Source organism: Idiotropiscis lumnitzeri, chromosome 6, assembly GCF_059441095.1.
Source record: "Idiotropiscis lumnitzeri isolate Australia: NSW breed Sydney's pygmy pipehorse chromosome 6, RoL_Ilum_1.0, whole genome shotgun sequence".
In the NCBI taxonomy this organism is placed as follows: domain Eukaryota; kingdom Metazoa; phylum Chordata; class Actinopteri; order Syngnathiformes; family Syngnathidae; genus Idiotropiscis; species Idiotropiscis lumnitzeri.
In genome coordinates this window covers 13,718,012-13,745,898 of record NC_142396.1, presented here as the reverse complement: position 1 = coordinate 13,745,898, position 27,887 = coordinate 13,718,012, and the positions used below count along the sequence as shown (strand labels likewise).

The following is a 27,887-nucleotide window of genomic DNA, read 5'->3' as shown; positions in this document are numbered from 1 at the left end:
TCTTGTGTCAGAGGTCCAAAGATGCAAAATAACATTGCAATATTTTTTTACCAGCACCAGGAAAGAAATGCCATGACTTGGCTTCGACTAGGATGACATTTGAACATTGTTCTCCTTGCAAAAATATACAGCAGAACTGTGAGTTGCTTGGGATACGTGTAACATTGCACACACTACGTCTGATGACATTCTTGAATACTAAAATATAAGAAAATGTCAGAACTCTTGACCCAGGTAAAACATCTTCATCAAATATATCGCCAACCTTCCCGGTAGCGTTAAGTGTTACATGGACGGGACATTGTGTAATTCCACCGAGAAATGCAAATGTTGGGAAAGTGAAATACATGTGTGGGGAAAAAAATCTAATACGCTGCGTGAAAACTGCTCTTAATTAAATTTAGTATGGATTATAATTGCTCCAGTTGCACTTGAAATTATGCAACACATATTGAAAATGATATTTATTTGGAAAAATGACAGTGAACTAACTTACAAAACAAACTACACTTTTTAATAGCTTAACACAACTAATATAAAAAGCGGTATATTGCTGTTTTGAAAAGGGGCCGTCTATTGAAAGTGTGTACATGTTTCAAATGAAAATTAATTTGTATAAAACCCTTTCCTAATTAGTTTCAAACGTGCGTTTCCTCTTGAGAAAATGGCCTCTCTATTTGATTAAGGACACGATACAAACGGGAGGTGTGCAAAATCATTGAACATTGCTGAGAGGATTTAAAATGTGTGGGAGGTAATGTTGCGGTGTTTTAATGCAACTTTGTAATTCAACAACGTACAAATGCAAACTACAGTGTGCCATATTGAGCTATTTAGTGTCAGTTGGATTTGTAATTAGCGAAGAAAAACTCAAAAGATGATAAACATTGGTAGCAAAATATTTTGGAAAAGGTGGGTAGGTTTAAGAACATCCGTCATAAGTAAACAAAAACAGCTGTGTTTTATTTTACTTGTCATTAAAACCAAAAAATTCGGAAAAATAAAATCGTATTCTGAATCAGGGAATCTCTAGAAAAACTCCAGATGTTGCTGTAGCTAAACTGTCCTTTTTTTTTTTTTTTAAGAGTACAAATTATGTCATCTCGAGGGAAAAAAGTGTTACAAACACCTTGTCAAGCTGTCTGGCCATGTTTGTACTCACACTGGCCTAATTTAAGTCGCATAATTATAAATGGCAGCCCTTCAAATTAGTGCCGTCGACATTTCCGCAGCAAGTTAGTTCGGTTGACTTCCACTGGCACTGCGATTGAATGGTGCGGAATGTGCTCCGCTACAGATTGCTTCATGTACTTCCCACCTGAGGCCATTTCCCTTGAAGTCACTGCACCAGACATATCGAAACAACCACGCGTATTTTTAGTGTTTAAGGAGGCAGATTGATTCTCAAGCTTCTTGGGAATATGTGATAAAGAGTCCCAAATAGATGTTTCCTTTAGGGCATGTTGCCATAGCTATCCGTCTCAGCTTTGATCGACCTACTCTCCTACCACCCTTTCCTCTGGCTGCCAGGAAGCTCAAGGGACGGGGAATGGGAGAGGTGGAAATAAACAGAGGCCCGCCGTGAGTGTGAACATCAACTGGGATGATATCTGAAAGAAGGGACTCAGCATGTGAAATATGGGAGGATAGTCCCGCTTTTGTTGGGTTTGTTTATTAAAAAACAAAAATGTTTGTGTTACTTGATGAATATATGGCAGTGGCTGCTGGTCTCAGACATTTGTGTTTAGGTTCCGATGGGGATTTTGACATTCAATCACACGGCATTATGATACTATATTCCAGCTTGTTCCTTAATTTTTTTTTTTTTTTTCAAGCAGCAGTCCGACTTTTTTTCCTTGTATATTGACTTTTTTTTTGGGGGGGGGGGGGGGGGGCATAATGCTCCTTTGTGGTGAGAAAATTTAAAGATAAAGTGGAAGAGTGTTTACTCCAAGACTCAGAGACTGATGAGGGGAGGGCAAATGTGTGACAGTGGATTATGAAAGAGAAAACCTTTTGCCGCCTCCACGAACACAATTTATGATATCAGCATGAATACTGTTTTTACCTCGAGTACCCATGATTCTATGTGTTTTTATGCCCTTCTTTTGGTAACCTTTGCAGTGTGGAACAATGTGATAAAGCAAACACATACACCACAATTTAGTTTGTACTCTCAAAGGGGAAATTTCATCGCCCAGGATCTTTTTCTTGACAGTCCTGGTGGAGCTTTAATAAACAACCATTTTACACAATTTATACTGCCTCAGTGGGAATCGTGTTGATGCCTGTGTGTGGCAGCACACGGTGGATGTTTGTTTTCACCCAGGCAGATTTGTACCAGTATCCAAAGAATAAAGCGGAATTTAGTACAAAATGATTCCTCTCCCTTTAATAACTTCCTTCAATCCCACTCACTTTACCCCAAACGCTATTCAAAGGGAAAATATATGACTCATGGATCATAATAAACACCATCCTGACATGTCTATGCTCCTCACGTCAAATGCAACACACACACTATATTGTACTTACATTCCACAGGAGCATCACACACATACAAAACATATTTGGAAAAAAATGGGTGATAAAGGATTCAAAGGTAAGCCGGTGAAGTAGAAAACTAGCATGCCATTTTAGATTTTTTTTTTCCATTTACAAAGAAAAATGGGGGAGATTTTTTTTTTTTCTTATAAGCATAAAGGAAAGACAAATACTCCACAAGAAATAGGTGGCGAGGAGTTTGATGTTCTTTTTCCCAATGTGTGGGGATTGTTAGCAAAGGTCTGAAATGTCTTAGGTCTGTGTGCGGTTCCCTCCAGCAAATTGTTATTCCAAGCAAAGAAAGAAAAATATTAAAAAAAAAAAAAAAGGGAAGGAGTGACAACCAACAAGATTCTCTTCTGTGCCAAATTACTTGTCCCTTCTCCTCTTCCAGTTGTGTTACTCTTTGGCAAAAATGAGTGGCGAAAAGAGAGAAGTACCAGAGTGGCGACACCTGGAATCTGCACACAGAGTACGGGAAGAGAGTCAAAGGATGGTTGTAGTAGTGGCAGCGGTGGTACGGGAGGAGGGGGTACATTTAATCAGAGTTCCATCCCTTCAGGAATTAACGGGCCTCTTCTCCAGAGGCTAGGCATCATATTTCTTCCCTGTTCTGTGGATATGATGGAAGAGCGTCATGGAGAATGCCATGCCCAGAAGCTGTGGAGGAAAAGAGAAGCAGGTATTATGTAAAACATGTTTATGTGTGATATATGTAAGCACATGTGGAGCGTTTCTTTTCACAAGGCCCGCATGCTTTTTGATGTACAATACATCCCGCTGTGAAGCACCAGCACATCTTCATTCACTCGCCTACAAATGGAAGTTGGAGAATCTCGGAGAGGAAATGGTGGGCAAAAGCATTACGTCAAAGAAGTAAATGGAGATGCCCTAGTAGGCAGGGTCCCGTCTCTTTGAAGTTGTCATTTCCCATCCTATTTGTACATCAAACACAGTCGCACGGCTCATTCTAATACCTTTATCTAAAGCAGGGAGCACATCATAGTACACCTCACTGTGAAGAAAAACGGAATAATATTTCAACAGCTAAGGGAAATGACACGCTGTCGATGAATAACCTCAGAACACAGAGCATGCATTTTTTATTGGTCGTCAACCCCCCGGCCCCAAGTAGATTTTGCCCCAGATGTGGATAAAGTACTCATATTTTGTACTTGAATAAAAGTACAGATACCTGTGTAAAAATACTCTAGAGTCGTACAGATTCACCTTCTTTGCTTAAATTAAAATGTACAGATTCTGAAATGCCCTTAAAAAGTACAAAAATATCCTTTTTGATAATGGGCCGGTCAAAATACATTTTTCGTCTTCTATTAACATGTATTAGATGTTGTTTTCAACATGAAAAAAATTCTCTTAAATAGAATTGTGGATGGGGAATAGCTTGCTTTTCCAAATCTGACGTGCCATCGTCATTAATAATGTTCTATATTCTTTATTGTCATTCTTGCGGTTGTCTTTTCCCCCCATTTAATCAGTCAAGATCACAAGGTTAAGCATTATTCATATAGCACATTTGAAAAACAGTAAACACTGCTCAAAGTGCTCTTTCTATTAAAAATAACACTATGAAAAAAAATACAATAGCAAGAGGAAAAAAAACATTTAAAAACAAGAGAAAAATACACATTCATAAGATCCACTGCGATTGGCTAGAAATCAGTCCAGAGTGTACCCCGCCTACTGCTCAAAGACAGCTGAGATAGGCACCCGCACGCCTGCGACCCTCGTGAGGATAAGCAGCTTGGATAACGGATGGACAAAAGATGCAAAACAAAACAATAAGATGCAAAATAAATGTGTTTTTAAAATTGCCTTAAACCATCCAATAGATGAAGCAGAGCGTGTGTTCAGAGGAAGTTCATTCCAAAGTTTAGGTCGACCCGTCCCCGCTGGTTTTCAACAGCTATTGGTCACGACTGCAGGGCTCTTACTGGTGTAGTTAAACCAAGCATTTCCAAAAAGTATATTGGAGCCGGATCATCCAAAGATTTGAACACAAACAATACAATTTTAAATGTATTCCAAAGAGGCACAGGGGGCAAATGAAGTAACTGTCAAAATGTCTTCTCCCTGTCAAGAGACGAGCATTCGCATACTGAACAAATTGTAGGCGACGAATGGATAAAACTTCCAGGCCATAAGACAATGAATTCTAATAACACAGACACGCTGTAATAAATATGTGAATTTGCTTTTCCAGATGGGCAGAAGGAAATTAAGATTTTACTTGAACTATTAGTCAGCCAATGGCACAATTTCTTCAGTTTTAGCCTCATTTAAATCTCTCACTTCTTTCAAACATTTTTGAAAAGACTGGAACGAGCCCCCTTGAGATGTGAGCGGCATATATCTGGATTTAACCGACTGGCTACATATATAAGGAAAACAAAGCCGGGCATAGTATAGAGACTTGGGGCACCCCAGACCTAAGACGTGCTTTGGCTGACAAAAAAAAAAAGAAAAAAAAAAAGCCAACTCTCACCCACCAAAAAAATGTCTGCCAGTAAGATATGACCTGAACCATTCCAGAGCAGTGTCTTCACTTCCAACATATTATTATAACTGATCTGTTAATAAAATCTCATTATCCACTGTCTCGAAAGCTGCAGTGAGGTCTAAAAGCACCAAGACAGCTGTTTGACCAGAATCCATTCTAAAAAAAAAGACCATTAAAAATGTTAATAGTGCTGTTTCTGTACAATGACACAATTTAAAACCAGACTGAAATGTTTCAGCTATTCTGTTTATTACACTGTAGTTGAGAAAGAACAGCCTTTTTTTAAGATCTTTGAAAAAAAATGCAACTTAGATATTGGTCTATAATTAGACAACACTGAAAGATCCAATCCATGCTTCATTAGGAGGCATAGAACAACAGCACACTCCAAAGTGTCATGAAGACAGCTTGAGGTCAGTGAAGTATTTATCAGCTTCCGGATGTAAGGCTCAATTGAGACAAAAGCAGATGTCAAAAGTTTTGAGGGGAGGCTGTCAAGTGGAAAATGAGATGGTCGAAGGCTTTGGACTACCAGAGTGAGTTCTGACAGAAACAGGCTCAAAGTGGCTGAGACCCGTGTGATCTTGGCAACACCCGATAATATCTGTGACAGAACCAGCAACGGCACACTGAGACCTGATATTCAAAATCTTTTAAATAAAAAAAAATAGCAAAAATTTTCACACGGTGACGTGCTTGGAGCATTACCAATTGTCACGATAGGGTGAACTAGCCCATTTAAAATGTTAAATAGTACCTGGGGCCTGTGACTTTTGTTACAAACAAGATAACACATGTATTCCGATTCCGCAGATGGTCCGCAAGGCAGACCCTTAGCATTTCCGAGAAAATTTGAAGCCTGTCTTTTTTCCACTTCCACTCAGGCTGGCGACATTTACGTCGGAGCACATGAGTAGTCTCATTAAGCCATGGTTCCCCAGTTGGCTTTGGCAGTTTCATCCTTTGAGTTATCCATATTCAGCAGTTAAGCATCCCTGGCAGTAGAAAAACAATGAAGTAACTGCAGACAAAACAGGAAAATAGATTGTCACGACTTCCATGGGGCAGATTTTCAAACATTATGACATGCATCGGGCAGGAGACTGTCTGGGTAAGACTAAAACATTCTATAACACTGCTTGACCATTTGTTTAGTGGGACAACCGACATGAATATCAAAATCACCAATAATTAAAAAGTGATCGGAAATATTAGAATCAGTGCGGCCCAAAAATGTCAGAGATGTCACGAATAAAATTCTCATGAACCTACAGAGACGGCACACAAGCGAGCACAGTTCAGCGATACGCAGCTTTAGTTCAAAGTGCTGCAGTTTGTCATATGAAGCTGTTGATTCTTGACAAAGAATTTCTGATTTAAAAACGGTTGCTAAGATCCCAACCGAGTTTGAGATGACCTCTCTTCATTTATATCTTTTTACACTGTGGTTTTAAAAAAATAACTGGCCTACTTTGACAGAGAGTAAAATTACAAGTACAGCTAACCTGCGAAATCTACTTGGAGTACAGTATTGAAGTAGTACTTCGCTACTTCGCACCACTGTTTCGATCTAATGCAATCGCATCGGAGACAGCAATGGAACCTAACCTGTATATTTAAACTATTCAATATTCAAGTATGAATAAACAAAAAAATTTTTCAAATACAACAGATGCATCCTACTTAGCACTGCAAGTGCATACAATTCAGAATTTGACGGACATTTTTGATAAAATACGCCACATAATAGTCATGCAAAATCTGAATCTTGAGCCACCAAGACAGTAAGATATGTTTAACAAAAATAATTATAAAAAAGACCAGTAATACCATTCACTCAAAGTTAAGGTTAGACAGACCTGTCACTTTCTATACAAAGATAAAGTTTTGTCTTCCCCTTCTACATTGACAGTAAGAGTTGTTTAGAAGAAGTACCATACTGCACTTTGAAGAAATTCCCTCTGTAAGTTGTAGTCTGTCAAAAGCTGTTAGTGGTAAACGCCTAGCTAATAAAAAAAAGGCGGCTTCACAGCTGACCGGTGCAGCTCTGATATGAATTAGGTTTTGGCAAATTGGGCATGACAGGTACTTATCTATCAATGAAGAACACAACTGAGTCTTGAAGGGATTACACAACCTCCAAGTCTTATTTTCCTATTAAATGTGTTTCATGAAACATTAGAGACTTGTGATGTTTTTTATGAGACTTGGTGGCAAGGGAACGACCCAGTGTGTCATAGTTTGCAGGCTGCGCTCTGTTCAAATTTATGACTTGAGATCACTAATCAGTCCAAGACCCTCACTCATATGTACTGGGTTACTTTCTGCTCAAAGTTTTGTAATTCACGAAGAGAAGCAAGATGGGATCTACTGTCGTCGTCTTCACGAGTAGGAAAGCTCCACACTAGGAGGCTCCAGCTGAATGTGTGTGCATACAAACGAGAAAACTGATGTCAGACAAGTCAATGTGCCGTTTGAGTCTTTATCACAGACTGCAAAGAGGGCCAATATCTGTCACCTTCCTGCTCGTGCTTGTTTGTGTGTTTCGAGGAGAGTTGCACAGAGAGAGATAGTGTCAAATAAAAGACGGATGTAACAGGAACTGGGGAGCTTTTCACAAATGTGGGGTAAAGCTCACACATAATGCTAAAAAGAACAGCTGGCAACCTCAGGTGCGGCATCCCGGGCTCAAAATAGCAGACTACTCACTTAAAGACAAATATAGTCACTCACCTGCTACAACATCACTGACACTAATCTGGAGAGTGGTGTGTTCAAATGAAAAAATGCTACGTAAATCCACTTGAATATTAAATATTGAAGCTATATCATTAGCTTTTGTGAGTGAACCTAATGAAGTATCGACTAAATAAAACGCGCATTCTCAAAAAACAGGATCCACTGCTAGATCCATGATCATTTGTGTAATGACATCGCTTTGTATGATTTGACGTTTTCAGCATAAAATGACGAGTGGTGAATGGGAATCCTCTGAACACATCGAGGCCTACGCATGAATCACATCTTGATTGCTTTATTACAAATCCATCACTGTCACAGTTCAGTCTTTTGTACTTTAGGAATGAGGGTTGTTTTGACAAGGTTGTTGTCTGTATGAAAACCTTTTCAAAAACTCAAAGGAAAAACGGCATTGTTTGTACTCATTGTAGTTTGGTAATTGTACCCTCAATGTAGCAGTCAAAGATTCAAGGTTGAATAGTTCATTACGACAAAGTATTTGTTCAGGCATCTTTAATGAAAGAGAGTCACAGTCGCATTGATTTTTTTAATGATTATTTTTAGGATATTTATTTGTTAGTATAGCACCTTTAACACATACATCCGAGCTTTTCATTATTTTATTTAATAAACTTTGTTTGCCTTTTAATATACCCCCACTGCCTGATTGGAGCAAAGCCACAGTCCTTTGAGTCTCTCAGACAGAATCAGTGTGGGGGAGAAATAGAGGCATCAGTGTTTTTCAAGGTGTGGGCACCCAGAACGCCCACTGAGTACAAATCTTATAACTTACCCTGCAGTACATGGCGGCGCATTGGAGTGAAGGCCGATTGATGCGGACATGTTACAACGTAGGCATACGGAGACAAATGCAGCACCACAAATGTTAGCACCACAACATCAATAGACCTCCTACCTGCACGACCAAGATGACCATGCCGATGGTTCCCAGCATGTGCTTGTTGTCGTCGAGCCATTCCTCTACTTTCTCAAAGCAGCCCTAAATGGAAGAACATCAAGAAAATCTTAACCAGTCACCTATTTTCTTGAAAGCTGTGTGAATTATACAATGGACGAAAGAGCACTGTCCTAGTATGTGAAGTGTGAATGTTATATCGAGACTTATGGGTCATCTAAACAGACGTGCGTATTAAATTTAGAACATTCCTGAGTTATAAAATGTGAGCCCTGGTTCATTCAGAGGTCATCATTCTAATAATGCGGTGGGGTCATGTCGCGTTCAGCTGCAGTAGGACATCATAGTGCTGTGTGGTCGTTTTCTTGGGGCAATATTTCAAGATTTTAGTGCGGCGCCATCCCAGTGGGCCCCTTCATTGTCTACTCATTCTCAGTTTGGCAATTATGTAATGCCCTTCTTTGAACTGGACTAACCACATACAGTAAGAGAGAAGATTAGGCTTGTAATAGGAGGAAATTGGGAAACTGCGTGTGCACAGCAGTAAACAAAGTAGCTGTTGCCACCTAATGGAAAAATCAGTAAAGCAATAAAAATAACAGTTATTAGCGGTTCTATTTGCTTTGATGAGACACAGAAGGACGTTAAAGCAACTCAGGACCAGATGGAATTCCGATTACGGTTGTATTTGCATCAGTGATAGATTGTGTAAATCAGACATGTCTAGAATCAGACCATAGGGAAGCTCAGCCGTAAATCTGAATATGATTGCAATGAGACCACATTTGCCGAACAACACTTTTTTGTGTGTTTTTGAATTGCAACATTTTTTTTTATTTTTTAGGAAAATGCAGTGAACTATATATAAGGTCAAGTTATATATAATGCTTTCTTCATGGCCATGAGAAAATGAATCAAAAGTAGTAGGAGTTCAAGGACGTGCTAAATCTAATTTAATTTATTTGCGGGTAACAATTAGAGGATGATTATAAAAACATAAAATTTGGGGCATTGGACAGGAGCCCCCAAAATATCCAATATATATATGTATATATATATATTCAAATTATGTTTAAAGTACATATTAGCCAGCGCTTACCCGATTCCAGAACATGTTGGTGGAGTTCCGCCCACAGTTCTGGTAATGCTCCTGGCAGCAGCGGTCAGGAACGACCTTCTCTTTCAGGGCCTCATGCCAGTCGGTGTAAGCTATAACGCCGCAGCATTTCCACTGTGTATCCCACACAAAACATAATGCAGTCAGTGAGCCAGATGGTCCATCAGATTCCTGAAAGTTAACTTTGAAGTGACTTCGTTCGCATTGTGTTAGATCGTAATGGAATGTACTCAGACAGACAGCCGTGAAATTCAATGTTGCATTAAAGCTAAGACAAGAGGCCAGGCAATACATTATCAGAAATGTCTCAGTAGTTGTTCTGCTAATGCATATCGCATTTGATGTAACTGTGAGGGCTGCCTACCTCTGCCTGGATGATGTTCCAGGCATTTCTCAGGCCAATGTTGTTTTCAGAGTTGTACAACGCCAGCCCATCCTTCAGATCTTGTTTCGCATTCTCACTCACCTGCAGATGGAAGAGATATCAGCCATGGTTACAATACCTCAGAATAGAAAACCTTCCCTGCGGAGTGATCACTGAACAGCAGTGAGGAAAAACGGTGAGGAATTGAAATCTGAAGAGAGCTGTCAAAAACCATTATGCGATTTGACCTCCGCTACTTCAAGCATGTTTAATGGGATATCATCCAAAATCAGAACTGTTCTTGCCGTGGAATAGAGCAGAAACTGTTGCTGGTCTTTGTCACAAATGTGACCTATGAATTGCGGTACCTCCGTCTGAATTAGTAATGACTGAAAATATCCTTTTGACAAATAACGTCAATTACATTTGTGGAGATTCGGCCCAGATGTGACAGTACTTCTAACAGCTAAAGAAGTTGATATGAAAAGATTGATTTTGACAACATGTGCGAACATCTGCAAGGGGAATTTTTGCCGGACTAGACATCACATTGATTGATAACAGGATTCATGAGTAATGAGTGGAGAGAAACTTCTTTTCTCAGGTTAGCATGCAATACTTTGTTGAGGTTGAAATAGTCACAACAGAAACAATTAGCCAAGGCACGCTTTTTACGTTGTTGAAATTTGTGCCAGTTTAAAAGAACACAACTGATATATTTGCAGGAAGCCAGGACTGATTATGTAGTCAACAGATGATTACACCGGATCACACAGGCATTGAATTATTCTGCCAGTTGCTATGCCACTGGCATAGTGTACCCTGCCTACTGCCCGAAGACAGCTGGGGTAAGCTCCGGCACGCTCGCGACCCTCGTGAGGATCGGTGGCTCGAATAACGGATGGATGGCTAATTGTACTTTTTGCACAAATTAAGTGAAATTGAATAATTTCCCATGACACTCCTGATGATTTCTCACGACACAATAGTGTGCCACAGTAGGTTAGTAATCACTGCTCCAACATTTCACTCTGTAAAAAATAAATTTGGTGCACAGATAGTGACTTAACATAACAGAACAGAACATGATCTAATCTATCTTGTTATAAAACATCTACAATCATACAGGTTGCGACTACTGGATAAATATATTCATCTTTATAGCTTTGTAATTGTCAAAATTAGGCTCTACTTTGAGCTATGACTTGAGAAGGGGAAGATCTTACGTCGCATCACCCACACGCAGCTTCAACGTACCCTCAAGCAAATGTGTGTTAATCGTTTTCCTCGTGACTGAACTCCAACAATGTGCTCAGAGTTGTGTCATGTCTGTCGCAGATTAATATCTTATTGGATGAGTTAATGAGAAACAAAAGTCAGTTGCTTAGTTCCCCTGCAGTTTGGTTTGCCCATGGGGGATTTCACTAACAGCCGCAACAGATTGAGGGCACTTCAGATATGTGGTAATTATTACAGAGAAAATAGGCACAGAGTCCCCGAACCACACACTCAGCTTCACAAACACTATTAGTCACACCACAACAAAAAGTTATTTCCAAGTTAAGGCGTAATGCCTCAGATCACCACCATCAGACCACTAATAAAGCCGCAGAGTTTTATCTTTGTCAAAACAAACAAACATTCATTCTATTCATGCGACAAATCATTTCCAGGATATAATTTGATCAATTTGTGAGTGATTTGCTCAAATCCAGTGAGGTGAGTGAGATCACAGATATTGTGGCAAGCAGATGTGCCTTATCTTTGCTTGTTTTTGTTTTTCCACATTTGAGAGGCAAGCTTTTTTCCTTATCACCGTCAAGTGCCAAAACCATGAGCAGAGACCGAAGAAGCCAATCCAATAAATAAACTTGTTAATAGCATCTGGATTCAAAATAAGGATTAATCATGTATTACAAAACTGCCCACAATTCAGAACAGTGCTGTTAGCTTTGTGTGCATGTGTTGGTATGATGCAACTACTTTCACAAATATTAGGGATGGAATATTATAAGCCTCTTATATACAGAACCAACTTATAAACTGCTTTGCTTTTGACCCATGCGGAACTCAATTTGATTATTAGATGATGTTCATGCCAGCATCTGGTGCGACATGTAAACAGCAAGATTTCTTTTAACATAACAGGCGGGAGAAAGGACTGCTGCATGTGAAACCTCTGCATTTCTGCATTTCTTTGTACACAGACTCCATCCTGTCTTGTTACAGCTTTTATACCATCTCGCGAGACATCCCATGTCAGTAGCTGCATACAAAGACCTGGAAATGGCTGAAAATATGCAGTATTAAGAGACAATTGGGAAGAAAAGGTCAATTGCAATATAGATCGTTTGCAGTTGCCACGGTAACAAGAAAGATGCCAAAAGCCAAAAGTGATTTGGTCTGAGTCCTTGATTGTTTTCTCCATCAAAATTCTTCAGTCATCATTCAAAGTACAAAATCCATTTCTATGACTTCTAAAATCTTTGGAATAAGATTAGGATCACTTCCAGTCACATTCAAACTTTGCTGACGCAGAGGAGCGTATCTGTGTACACATCCTCGGGCTGCAGGCCCCAACATCCTCTGCATCTGTCCTTGTGTGAGAAAATGAGATGAGGAGCTTTATCATCAATCTCTGCCTCTTACTTTGTTTCTGTCTTCTGCTTTCAATCTCAGCTTTATGCGATACTGCTCACTCATTACTGACTCGTTGCAGTCACTGGAGAGCAACCGCCTTCTCTTCCACACCCCAAACAAACGCACAAACACACACACACGCACACACACAAGACTATGGTAAAATCAGCTTGGTCTCCAATGACTCTTTGCGCGTCTTTCCTTTTAAGTGTGAAAGCCTTTGTTAGCGCTTGACATCAAACCTAACGATCTAGATTTAAGGCTAATGAAAGGCAGGCAAATGACTGCAGCGTGAATATGAATTTGGTCTTGCCATGACCTATTTTTCTCCTTACAACAAAACAATTGTGCTGCATTCACCTTATTTTGATTTTTTTTTCATTAAAAACGAAGCTTTAATTTTTGATGAATCTGTCGCTTGACATGTTTGTCATTGTCACAACCAAATGCCAGTATTTTGTTTTCTCGTAAGCATCTTTTAAACATAAAATGTGCACTTGGACCATAGCAGAAGGTCCTTGAATAAATATCTTCTTTTGACCTATTGAAATGGATTCAGATGCATCACCAACAATATTTGATGTGATGTAAACACATCAAGCAGTGCTATTTTCAGGAGCTGTCAGTGTCAAGTGTAAAACATAATGACTTTGACCAGACATGCTTTTTCTTTCACACTCGGGCATCAATGCAGCTCTGGTTGGTACATCTTCAGACATACTGAAAGCAGTTACTGTGAATTGCCAAATCATAAAGATGCTTGAAGCTAAACCAAGAAACTTCTCAACGTGTCCTTGTTGTGTAAACTATATATATTATACATATTGTAAATAATGGTATAAAAAAGGAAAAAAATATTGTTTGCCAATGACATCTTGCTTGCTTTTGCTCCTATCCCACTGAGGGGCGAAAATTGTACTTTTCTTCTCACAAGGGAATTTTAAACATATTCAAAATTTTGTTGCGGCAAGAAAATTCACTTAAACTGTAGGTGAACGTTTTGTGAACATTTGCGACACTGAACGAACCCTGACAGACTCTGACGTGAGCAACATTCGCTGCATTTGACAACACTCGTAATTGTTGGTCAGTGTAAACCTCCAGCTGACAATGTTTGCTGCATGAACTAAGGGAAGTCGCAGAATGTGGATTTATTTTTAATTCCATTTAGTCATTCATTATTCATAAGAAAAGACTCCCTACTGTCAGTACTCAGTATGATGGCAGGTAAACTGGCACCATCAGTGAGTTGACGCAAATCCTTTAGCATGCCAAGTGGCTAATTCAGACCAATTATAGAATATCTAAAACACAAAAATAATCACACAGTTCACAAAAGAAAGTATAATCATCATAAATTATTTATGTCTAGGCAGGTTTGGGGGTAATATGTGTTTATCTCTCTCTCTCTCTCTCTCTCTCTCTCTCTCTCTCTCTATATATATATATATATATATATATATATAGTGGCATTTAATATTTTCATCTTCCTTAGCATATTTGGGATTGGGGTACCCCAAAAGCAATTAAAAGTGGTTGTAGTGTGCAACAAATAACTAGTGACTGGTATATATTTTCAAATTAACCAGAGGATACACATAATGCCAGATGAGCTTTTGCAGCAGCCTACTCCTACTGGCCAAGCCAAATAATTTTTGGTGACACTTGATTATAAAACTGCTCAATGGCCATGACATTTGTGAAGAGGAAAACATTTTAGCAAGTTTCCCATCATAATATTCATCTGGGCCGATCATGTTGTGATTATCAGCTGACCCGATGTCGGGAAAAAAACGACTATTCTCATTCATTTTCTGAACATTTTATGGAGGCCCTAAGGTAACATGAAATTATTATTTTTTTTAATGAAAAAAGTTTGCGGGATCATATAAAGTTGTTTTTTTTTTTTCTCGCAGGGGAACTTATTCTTTTGTCTTTTTTTAAATGTTGTGCGTTTATTTACTCTTCAGTACGTTGGAGACAGCACAAATCATGGAGGAGGATTTAAAACGCTTCTTGCGGTCAAGATATGACCTCTTTTGTTTCGCACTCGCTTCAGATGTCTCTCGGTTATTTGGAAACCAAGCACAATATCAAATACTAATATGTTGTCTTTTTATTTCAAGCAATTTCAAAGAACTTAATTTCAGCCTGCGCAAGCCTATAAATAACGATGCAAATGTACTGTATTATTGTAGTTAAGCGTGATTCATTTATGTAACACTAGAGGGAGCCTGCGAACCAGTAGTGGAACACATTACACACTTTGGGAATCACTGACAAGTATGGATGTAACAAAAAATATTTGAACCAGAAAATTGCATTTGATTCAAAAGATACAAGTGCATTGAATCACACCGAATGCAATTGTTGCACTTGAAAAATTTTATATGTCTTGTTTTGGAGAGAGATATCTTTGAGGGAGTTCATTCATAATTTTTTTTTTGTAAAATGACAACAAGAAACTCATTGCGTCATACCATCTCAAACTGAGCCGTACCATATCAAATGGAATCGTAATCTCACTGAATCGAATCGTTCTACTGTAAAATCGAACCATCCTTGAATTGTATTGCACCGCATGTAATAAAGCGTCTTTTATTGGAGCGATGCTAACCCCTACTGACAAGGCATATGTTGTTTGAATCGTAAAATAGTAGCTGACTTCTGTTCCCCTGGACAGAGATATGGCAGGAATAAAATGCACTAAGGAAAGTTGGCTGATCAAATGCCATACAGAATCTGTACTATAATTAAGCCAAGTCCTGCACTTAGCAACCAGCTGACTATAGCAGATGGCCGAGCCACAAACCAGATTATTGCCATTCGTCTTTAATGCTGTGACCTCATTGTTTTCTCTGTCAACCCAACATGCCAACCCAAACAAAACGGTAAAGGTTTATTAGCTCACAACGCGGAAGCACAAGCTGGCAAAAAAACAAGGAGAGCAGCAGAGCATGTGCAGCAGGATGTAGGGCGGAAAGAAAAAAAATGAACAACATTGCAGGAGGGGGGGGGGGGGGTAGGAAGAGACAACATTTGGACTCAGGAGAGAGGGAAGTGAGATAATAAAGCCATGAATAAAAATTAGACGGGGGGTGTAAGAGAGGGACAATGTCAATAGTTTTCACAGAAAGCCTGGATGTCACTCAGTACAACGCAGATCTCAGCCGAAGATTTGTTTCACGCAGGATGACAAAACTGTACCACTTGGAAAATTGGGGATGTGCAAATCATGACAAAGGGAAAATTATAGCGTATTCGGAAAAACACATCCGCCCAATATATGAACGAGGACATGAACTTTCATTCATTGAACTCGTTGGGGTACAACACTGGGGTTGTCCCTTAGCATATTATGCCACAATGACGCAAAGTTTCATGCAAATCAGGTGTGTCCTTTTTTTTTTAAATCATCTTGCTAACCAATTAGCCAACCGGACAACAAACAGCATTGGAAATATTTTAAAATTCGATAAGCGCTATAGAGATTATGCTGAGAATATATATTCAACACATAATGCAAAAGCAAAGAATATTTGCCATCTAAAAATTTATTTTCTGCACTTGAGGCATGGCTTTTTTGGTGACTAATTAAGAGGGTGAAAAAAAATCCGGCTAAAACGGCAATTTGATATCGTGCCACTCTTGGTGACTGATTATTGCATCAAACACACTACCAACCAGCAGGCTATCAGCATATGTTCAATTTATGGCCGTGATTTATTATTTCACAGCAAACAGACAGCAGGCAGCGGTGTTTCTCTCGTACTATTGAGCAGTCTAGCCCTGGGCAATTCAGCCAAGGCTTAAAAGACATCCGAGGGAATTCAATATCCTCTTTAATGATGTGTTGTTGTGGACCTTTGGCTCCGATTCTCTTTCTCTCCAGATCATTTATTAGACTTTTGGAACAGTTATCTCAACTCTTCCAGACAGTACACAGTGAGTGGAATGAAGTGAGTGGAACCAATTTCACGTGAAATTAGTACTGTAAGTGCAACTGTGTCAAGTGTGCAGTCCATGATGAAAGACTTTAAGCGCGTGGTTGTGTTGAAATACTTGGCTCTTGTCTCAATGGTCATATGTTTACTAAACCACCCATATAGTGCACATAGAGACTTTAAGCGTGTGCTGGAGAAATTTGAAAATTGAATATTTCAACTGCCCAAAGCAATGGTTTAAAAATAACATTCTCACAAAGCACGAGTGCTCATTACACTCCCTACTGTAAATATGCAATACAGTATTTCTACTTCTTCTTCTACTAGAGCAGCTATGTGAGTCTTCAGTCATTAGCCAGTCCCACTAAGTGCTACAACTAATGAGGGAGAATAAATGCTAAGAAGACTGAGAAAGGCACTCATAGGATTACAGAGCTCCACCTAGGTGCAACTCTCGGGATTTATCCGTCCATCCATCCATTATCTGTACCGCTTCTCCTCACAAGGGTCACGGGGGTGCTGGAGCCTATCCCAGCCATCTTCGGGCAGTAGGCGGGGGACACCCTGAACTGGTTGCCAGCCAATCGCGGGGCACACATAGACGAACAACCACCCGCGCTCACGCTCATACCTAGGGGCAATTTAGAGTGTCCAATTAACCTGCCATGCATTTTTTGGAATGTGGGAGGAAACCGGAGTACCCGGAGGAAACCCATGCAGGCAAGGGGAGAACATGCAAACTCCACACAGGAAGGCCGGAGCCGGGATCGACCCACGACCTCCGTATTTTGAGGACATCGTGATAACCAGTCGACCCTTTCTTATTATTTTTTTTTTTTTAAGCACAAAATTTGATGATACATATATTGAACAACTATGTGTATTGGTCCATCTCAGAACTTGTTTTTTCACGTCACTGTTTTTGTCATGTCATGTCATGTCATTATCCACACCGGTTATCCTGTACAAGGTCGTGGGAGGGTGCTGGAGCCTATCCCAGCTGATTCCTGGCGAAAGGCACACCACACCCTAAACAGGTCGCCAGCCAGTCACAGGAGACCTGCTCGATGATCTGCTGCAGCACACCGACGACAAATTCCTTCAGCTTCAGTGGCTTGCTCCCACCGAGTGGGAACCGATCCCACGCTGCCCACACACAAATCAGGCGGATGTACCACTACACCATCAGTATGTCACTGTTTTTTTTTGTACTGAAACGCTCAGTGAGTTCTTAGCAGAAAATTAGCAAATATGGGAACTGTAACCATTACATTTATGCTAATTGAATGATAATCAAACACAATACATACTGTGCAGGACACTTGATGAAAATGCCTTTTCATGCAATTGCCTCGGGCACCAATTTGATTCAAGGGCCGATAATTTTTTTTTCACACAGAATGAGTTTGAGTTGATTTGTTCAATAGTAAACAGTACAAGAAGTCCTCAATTTACGAACGAGTTCGGTTTCTACACTGGCAATGTAACCAGAATTTTCATGTATATCGTAATTAACCCTTTAATAGTCTCTAAATCTCTAAATAACTATCCAAATTCATTTTATACTTCTTACTAATACAATTAAATGGATCAAAATATGAAAAAATAAGATACTGTACTTAACAACATTGCTGAGACCTTGCATAAGTGTTGACGGAAGTAAATGTGGTCCAGCATGTGGTGTCTGAGCATTACTAAAGAGGAGCAATTCGACAGGCGGTAGAAATACACTATTTGCTGGTAATGATGAGGCAAGGCTTTTTGATCTCATTTGATGGAGACGTCATGTCATTGCCGGGCAGAAAAAATGAGCGGCTGAATTATTACAATCAGAATTACGATCCACTTCATGCTTCATGTTTCAAGTGGGATTAAATTCAAGTAAAATATAAAGGTAATACTGATACTCAAAACAACTTTGCAGATTCCATCTCCTAGCTGCCAGCACTCACCCTCCGTACACGCGGAGCACATTTTCTGGCCTCCGGATGACGTCAATGAGGGATACATGCGATCTGGTTGTTAGGCTGCGGTCACGTTCCAAAAAACTCATATGTATCCATCGTAATTGAGCTGTTCAGACTGTCAATAAAATAAAAAAATAATAAACAAATAAAAACGATACAGGTCACATATGGGCAAAAGATTTGTTCGCATTTTCCTACAGTGTGAACCTAATATATCGGATGAGGCATAGCTGTCGTAAAGGCAAAACGTCGCAGGTCAAGTATGTCGTAACCTGAGGACTTCCTGTGCTAGAATTACATTTAACTTTTTAATTCCAAAACGTTTGGACATTCTTGAAGAATTGTTGTTGTTTTTTTGTTTGTTTTTTTAACATTTCTGTATAACTTTAATGTGCAATATAATTTCATTAAATCATTATTTAATTACTTTTTTTTCATTTGCCTATGTCTAAGAACATAGGTAAATGTAGGTAGATTTTCAAACCATGCATACTTAATAACAAATGTTTCGGAAGAACAGTTTGGCCTACTCAAATACTGTGTTTTAATGCTGGTCACGATGCTGGCCAAGTATCTTTTAAGGCGGTAATAAGTGTAAAAGTATGAGAAACTCTGCACTATGTTTTTGTTTTTTGTTTTCATTCTCTATGAACATCATGCTATCACGAAGCCCTCAAAACAAGTGGTGATGCAAACCTGGGTAATGACTATGAAAAAGAATCCAACCAATTATGATGACCTGTGGTTTTCATGATTGTTAAAATTCTCTCATTGTCGTGAGGTAATCCTTTTTGTAATTTTGTATTGTTTTGTGCAAGGGTCCTCAGCGGATCAGCAAGGTCTGCAGAAGCTAGATAACGATCTTGATCATTTGAATCAGGTGTGCAGCAGCAGGGAGAGATGGAAAACAGGCCGGACACTGGCCCTCGAGGAACAGGGTTGAAGACCTCTTTTTTAGTGCATTGCCATTGTTCGAGACACTTGAATCAGTTGACAGTACAGGCAGTGGTTTTTGCCACTTAGAAGGGTACAAGAATAACTGATTCTTTTTCACTGTACCGATCGTTATCTAGCTTCCGCAGACCTTGCTGATTATCTGATCATTTGAATTAGCTGTGTTGCAGCAGGGAGAGATGAAAAACCTGCAGGACACCGGCCCTCGATGAACAGGATTGAGGACCCCTGCTGTAGTCCATTGATTGGTTAAAAAAGGACAATGTGACTAGAAATGGCAAAATATAACATATAATACATATCTATACTGTAGGGGCGGCACGGTGCATGACTGTTTAGCAAGGTGGCCCCAGTGCAAAGGTCATGGGTTCGAGTCTGGCTCCAGCCTTCTTGTGTGGAGCTTGCATGATCTCCCCGTGCGTGGGTTTCCTCCGGGTACTCTGGTTTCCTCCCATATTCCAAAAACGTGCATGACAGGTTGATTGGACACTCTGAATTGCCCCTAGGTATGAGTGCGAGCACGGATGGTTGTTCGTCTTTGTGTGCCCTGCAATTGGCTGGCAAACAGTTCAGGGTGTACCCCGCCTATTGCCCGAAGATAGTTGGGATAGGTTCCAGCACCCGCCTCGACCCTTGTGAGGAGAAGCGGTCCAGATAATGGATGGATGGATATAATACTGTAGTACTCAGCCTAAAACAAAATACCTGCTGTTCATTCTCTGTTGTTCAACTGGGTTTAATTGTGTTGTTTTTCAACTCAGTTTATTCAGTTATTATGGTTTTATGGTGTTATTTAAAGATGAAACCGCTTCCACTATCTCACTTACACAAACAAGATTTACAGTTTGTGATTGTAAATTCTAGTCCAATGTAACTGTAGCAAAACTGTAATACTTCATTCAGACAAAAAAACTTCAAAGTTTTAATGGGAATCGAATATTTTACATAATTTTAAAGACTAAACAATCCACAATCATCTGTCAATCCAAAATTAAAAGCGACCAGCCGCGGCACATATTCCAGGCTTGTTAATACATGCCTTGTGATTAGAAGATCAAGTAGCAGAAGAAGATTAATGATTCCTCTGATCACTGCCTGAAGCAGAGGATGCCTCATACGGCATACCAGATTCCACTGGAGGGAAGAAGGCCGCTGAATGGTCACTGTCTTTGCATAAGGAGTAGTCTGACTAACGTATCATATCATCAGAGCTGCAGGACGACAGGCTAAAATAACATTTTACTTAAATGTAATGGACTTTCTTCGTTTGATGAGCAAATATATATATATATATATATATATATAATAGTGATCAGTGTTTTAGTGGTTTTAACGTATCGTTTGGTGTAGTATTCGCACCGAGTGATTTTGCCTCACGGGGAAACATAAAACACTGTTAATGTTCGCTGGAATTGATGTGAATGAGACACTTATTCCCGAGTAGAACATGGTGTTCTAATGAATCAGTATTTGAAAAATCCAAGCTCTACTTAAATTCCACTACTCAACATCACATGCAATTGGGAGCAAGGTAGTTGAAAAACTCTTTTTGAGTTCCATTGGTGGGATTAAGGTGTGGATTACGCCCAACCACCTCCCCAAAGTTCAACCAATGATATTAGTGAGATAAGGCAGCAGACATATTTGCTCCTGGTAGGTGTGCTTGGAGCCCTGATCCAAATCTAAAGATGGGGTTGCTACTAAATTAATATCTTTATCTTTTTGGATTTATGTGTGAAAGTGTGAAAAAACATCTCTCGGGAGAGAAGGAGAATTAACTAGGCCTAAATCCTGCAGGGCCAGGGCTAAATAGTCAAACAATATTTACATATGACCCCATTAAAGTCCTCTCCATTAACATATGTACTACACGATATGATAATTTGTCCCCGTTAAGATACACAATGCTTGAAAGGCTCCATTAGAATATTCGTGCAATTTTACCAAGAAAATGTCCTATATTGGTCCCCTCCATTTGACAGGAGACTGTCACTGACTGTGGCTAAAGCTTAACAGCTGCAGTCTACACTTTAAATCATGGTTGTCATGTCATGTTGTCAAGTTACTGACACAAATCATACAAACTAGACAGATGATCTGTACACTGAGAATATGTGATATTGTATTTTATATACATTATCCTTTGCTTATAATACTATCAGACCAGTGAAAAGTAAGTCACTTTCTGGCAGTGTTAAAATCAAGTTCAACACATACTGTGTATTAATAAATAAATAAATAAATAATTAAAAATCCATTCAATTTATAGAGTGCTTTTCAAAAGAACACCAAGAAACATCACAGTTTAGAATAAGGAAACAAATAAAACGTAGAGACAAACATACGTAAATCAAAAAACAAAATAGACTAAGTACAACTGAAAAGCAAAAGTCCACTTTTTGAGTCAAGGGTAATGTGGGTAGTGGAAATTTGAAGTAGTTTAGGTGGCGTTCCCTTTGTTCCCATAGATGCGATTATTGCAAATTAAAGGCACGGCGGAACAGGTGTGACTTTCATTGGGGTTTTTTTTTAAATAGAGGGGTGATGACTTTCGGGAGTAAATTCCGAAGGCTGGTGGCGGCAACAGAGAATGCTCTGTTCCCCCAGGTTCGGTGTCAGGATGTTATTATTAGAGGAACACAGGGTACGGGAATGGGTGCATTTGTGGAACAAGTATTTAGGGTTGGTGGGGGTTTAGTTAGCATGCATACTTGCATGTTTGTTAGCATGCATGTTTGCAAATGTTTTTAAAAAGGCAGCAGGAGCAAAACTGAGTTCCGATGTACTTTGTTGAAGTACGCGGACCCTGAGACTTGATGCCGGCTTTTGTGAAAAAAGCAAGCAGACACATTAACCTCACAATGTCGATGTAGGCAAGTCTCTAGTCACCACACAGAGTATGATCGGTTTTACATAAAAAACAAAACTATCACCCTACAAACAACTAAACAGCATACTATACTAATAAACAATGAAACAACCAAAACAAGGTACAAAGAAATACAATTCACACAAACAAATGTCTCGTGCCATTCATATCCCAAGTGCGGTCCACACATAAGGCAATCTGCATTAAAAGGCACCCCGTCCATTTTGGCAAAAAATTGGGACTTTTATTGTATATATTTATTTATTTATTTATGTTTCAGGTTTGTGCAAATGTAAGACCCCAAGATGAAAATTTGTGGAACAACTTGATGAAGGATGGGCTTCAGATTATACAAGGATATCAGTAATCTTTAAATATTGTCATCTGTTGCCCCCAAAACCTGAACCAAATGTGGGGTCATGAAAAATGTTTACTGAAGCACTTGTAGCAAGCCAACTTTTGGGGATTAGCCCGCATTTTTGGGTCGAACCTTTGACAGGAGACTACCTTTATTTAGAATGGGGATATGTTGAACGTATTATCATCCTTCCTTGCTTTTTCTTTGTTGAATTTAATCTGCATGTGTGTGAGATTTGTAATTTTTTGACTGACGGAACCTAACAAAGGAAAACGAGACAAACTTCATTTTTTTTTTTCAAAAAACAAATTTAACCTACCTTATCTGAGTACACAAAGAACAGGATGAGTAATATCAGCTCTGTCAGGAGAATTATCAGCAGGACAATGAAAAACTGTCAAAAAAAAGGAGAAAAGAAACTTTTTTAGAAGCCAGTAAAAAAAAAAAATGAAACCACTTTAGCTGACGTACAAAAGTCCTGTTCAAAGTATGTGCAATGTGTGGAAAAACATCATTTGAATTTAGTGGTTCAAAATGTCACATGGAGATCTCACTTAGTAATACTGACAATATAGGAAAGCAACACGTATTGTCAATTCATGACATTTCAGCATCCAGGAAACACAGTTGCATACTTTTTAAAAAACCTTTAAGCAGAAAAGACTTAAAATGAGGGATGAAAGAGGAGGTGGGAAGAAAGCGCAAGTGGGGGGAAAAAAAGAAGAATCAAAGTGCCAGGGGGCTCATGAGTGAAGGCAGAATGGTTATAATACATCCCAAGATTAATTTCCAACACAGCCTAGGAGCTCATGTACTCTTCTTTTCTCCTTACTTGGCTTTCCCTGAGCTATATATTTACCAAGCATTTTGTAAGTAAGAGTACATGCAAACCAAAATTTCAGATCAATGCAATACAACAATCTCTTTTGGGGATTATCATTTGTGTTGAGGTTCAAATGGAAAAGGTTATTTGGAGACAATGGAGCAACAGGTGGAGTGGTATAGTAAAGTTCTTGCCTTGGACGGTAAAGATATAGAAGCCTGCTACACTTTGCCTCAAAAAGACAAACGCTTAGAACCAACTGTGATACTGAAATTCATGAAGAGAAAGCAAAAAACTCCACAACTCAAGTCAGTGGGTGCATATAGAGGTTAAAGGGTGGTCTCCCGGCTGGAGCGATTTACTCTAGCGGTGGGTGGGCGTCAAAAAACACTTGATCACATTGACAGACATTCCTTTTGGTGACTTAGGTGACATCTGGCAATGAGGAGGTGAGAGTTATTAAGAATTAAAAATAGTTTCATTTGAGCTTCATAAAACAGGGAATATGTTAAATGATATTGATCCTGATATAGGTTTCAAAAATAATATATTGAATAATTGGAAGGCGGCGCGGTGGCCCGACTGTTAAGCACGATGGCCTCACAGTGAGAGACAGCATCTGTCGTGGGTTCAATCCCGGCTCCGGCCATCCTGTGTGGAGTTTGCATGTTCTCCCCGTGCCTGCGTGGGTTTCCTCCGGGTACTCCGGTTTCCTCCCACATTCCAAAAACATGCATGGCAGGTTAATTGGACACTCTAAATTGCCCCTAGGTATTAGTGTGAGCACGGATGGTTGTTCGTCTCTGTGTGCCCTGCAATTGGCTGGCAACCAGTTCAGGGTGTCCCCCGCCTACTTCCCGAAGATAGCTGGGATAGGCTCTGGCACCCCCCGCGACCCTAGTGAGGAGAAGCGGTATAGATAATGGATGGATGGAATAATTGGAAATACAACCATGCCGAACAAATTGGAACAACAAGCCTGTCCATAATTCACTTAAATTGCTGTAGCTCATGGCAATTTTGAAATTGGGGTGATGGCTTATTGAAGAAAAACTATACATATAAGATAAATATTTTTAACAATTACTATAATGATAAACAATATCAATTATGAATAATAAACAGATAAAGAATATCCTGCAGAAACATACCGTTTCACAGCTGTATTGTTTGGACGGAGCTTATTATTTCTACTGCGTATGATATTTTTGTTTTTCCTGTTAATATGCGGGTCTTTGATTTACTGCATTATGTGTGGTGGGGGAGGCATCGAAAAGCTTCTGCTTTTGGGGTCTTATTACTATACACTGAATATTGTATGCAAACGCTATGTCTGGAATACACTATGTCCAACTAAACTAAAATAAACGAAAATGAAATAAAATAAATATCTATGCGGATTGGACAATACAGAAATAACGGGTTACCAGCTTGAGTGATGCAGATTGCTGCGAGTCTTAAAGTTCATACCAGCAGGACCACAGGCCAGGCAGCGAGGAACGAGTGCAGCCACACTAAGCGAAGCTCCATCTTCATTGCTAAAATGTTATGACTAATAACGCACAGGCAACTGTCACGTAACAAAAACTTTATCCAGGACGCAACATGCACTAATCAAATTGCTTTATGCCACTGTATGGAAACACATTTCGAATATGGCATATAGCAGTACTATGCAACACGTGTATGGAAATATTTGAACAGAAATGAGACCTTAAATATGCAAGCCCATCCTCAGGATGGCCGAGTGGTCTAAGGCGCCGCGTTCAGGACCCAGTCTCCCTAGGAGGCCTGGGTTCGAATCTCGAATTTTTGGCTGCCAGGATGGCCGAGTGGTCTAAGGCGCAGCGTTCAGGACCCAGTCTCCCCAGGAGGCCTGGGTTTGAATCTCGAATTTCCCCATTGTGGGACTAATAAAGGGAATATTAAATACAATAAACGCTCACGTGAAATAGAAATGGTGAAACAGAGAAATGCTTTTTTTGAGCCAGTCTGACATCTCCCATCATGCAACAGGCTAAGCTATCGAAGCGAAGATGTTTAAGTTTGAACACAGAATAATACTTGGATAGATATCAAGAATAGTACATTGCGCAACAAGTTTCCCGGTGTGTTGCATTTACATTAAACCAACCGTCATGGCGACACCAGGAGATGTCTGATTGAGTGGCGACTATGTAGAAATCACACTGACTCAGACACAGTGGCGTGAATTTGAAGAAAGAAGAAAAAGTCCCACTGTTAAGCTTTCTTTGTGAGCCCGTGGAGTGGTCTACAATGGTGACGTGTCTTCTTTGTTGTCTAGCCGCTGCTAAAAGAAATAAAATTAATCATCTGAAGTCTTGTTGCTTTGTCACAAATGTGTCTTTGGAATAAGCTGTGGCATGTGAGGATGTCTTCGGAAGGTATGTTTTTTTTTGTGAATAAACAAAAATGCAACTCTGGGTACATCATGTGCAGTCGTGCGTAAATGGCAAGTGGCTCTTTGAGATGGATTTTAGTATTCTCGCCAGAAACTGTCAAAGAATCTATGGCGCTTTATTTATATTGACTAGCTGCTTTGCAATTTACGGCACCGTTCAATTTTGTTTTCAATGGACATTAAAGAGGCCCAACACCATCAATAATGTGGCTGATTGCCCCTCTGTTTTAATTAACTAAATGCTGGCAACCTTTGGTAATGAATAAAATGTTCCTGATAATGTTTTACGCTGATGATTGGAAATAATGGTCTTATTTTGCTGGAGTGATTCTTACTGCTATGAACGGCTAAATTAATTTTCTATTAAACTGTTTATTATGCCCAACACCGTACAGTATATGTAAATAATGGAGTCCATGATAACATCCAGCACTTAAATGTTGTGTGTTACTTTTAAAGCATGTCTTCTGAACGTGTATGGCAATTATTTATTCGTATACACTCAATGCACAAGAAGACTGTAGTCTCTCTCTCGCTCTCTCTCTCTCATTGTATTTAGTATTTGTGATTGTACTATTGTTCAAAGTTAGCTGTGACAGGCTTCATTGGTGCCTCAAAACATGTGTTCAATATTTACTAAGAGTTGGTGTTTTATGTACTCAAAACGAAGAAAATGTTACTTAACGTATTACATTTCATTTTGTCAAGTGGTAGCACAAGATCATCTGGATCCAGATATATTTTAGGTACACTATGAGTCAACTTAAAAAATTTATTTGGATCCAGATGTTTTAATTTCGTGCAATCACTTGATGAAATAATATATAGTAAATTCAGTACACAGTTTTTTTTCATTGTGGAACATTTTTAAAAGTTTTTAATATGTGACGATACACTGCGGTGTAATTGCACTGGTCCGTGTCAAATGATAATAAGTAAAATGTGCTGTCAAATGTGAGAGGCAAAAAGTCAGCACTGTAGGTACGTTATTAAAACATCATTTCCCTGAAGCCTAGAGTGCTGCAGTGGCTGGTTGGTTATCAGCATGGACTTTTAATTTGGTTTGGTTCTTTTGGTTTTCGTGATGATTTCTGAACATTTTTGCTTCAGTAATTATGTCAACCTTAGGTGTGAATATTTTTATATTTTTAAAAGTTTACACACTCGATTAAGCTAAGGTATAATATCGTTACTTTATTTGATCTGTGTGAATAGGTATGAGTTAGGTAAGAGGTAAAATCATTACAGTGAGGATTTAAGTCATCTTTATTTCCATGCCATTAAGATAAATTATACATTACTTATCTTGGGATGACACTTTAATTTATTTTCAGGTTCTTTATTTTACTTTTACTTTATATTGTATTACAACCCATCCATCTCATGTTTTACGGTTATCTAGGGTCGAGTCCTGAGTGCAACAGCTTTACCAGGCAAGCCCAGACTTCGCTCTCCCCAGGCACTTCATTTGCTCCTCCAGGGGAATCCTATGGCAAACCAAGGCCAGCCAAGAGAAAGTCTCTCCAGTGTGTCCTGCCCATGGGACCTCTTCCTGCCAGTCATGTGTCCGGAACACTTCCACAGAGAGGCAACCAGGAAGAATCCGGACCAGACGCCTGAGCCTCCTCATTTGGCTCCTCTGATGCAGTGACCGCTGATGCATAGCGCAGCCGAGTCCCTAACTGTTTGACTGCCAAGTCGACGTACAC

The 27,887-nt window shown here is 39.5% G+C and overlaps 1 protein-coding gene across 4 annotated transcripts in view; it reads right to left on the bottom strand.

Moving 5' to 3' along the window:
* Positions 1-1,882: 1,882 nt before the first annotated feature.
* tspan9a (tetraspanin 9a) overlaps positions 1,883-27,887 on the bottom strand; it is a 180,973-nt gene continuing 154,968 nt past the window's right edge. For 3 of the 4 annotated variants that reach the window (XM_088298743.1, XM_088298744.1, XM_088298741.1), the window contains 5 exons: positions 23,253-23,327; positions 10,202-10,303; positions 9,820-9,951; positions 8,721-8,804; positions 1,883-3,204 (listed from right to left, as the gene is read on the bottom strand). In XM_088298743.1, the coding sequence (XP_088154869.1) occupies positions 3,133-3,204; positions 8,721-8,804; positions 9,820-9,951; positions 10,202-10,303; positions 23,253-23,327 (465 nt within the window). In that variant the 3' untranslated portion in view covers positions 1,883-3,132. The remainder of the gene's footprint in view (positions 3,205-8,720; positions 8,805-9,819; positions 9,952-10,201; positions 10,304-23,252; positions 23,328-27,887) is intronic. The other variant, XR_015844086.1, reaches the window with a different exon arrangement.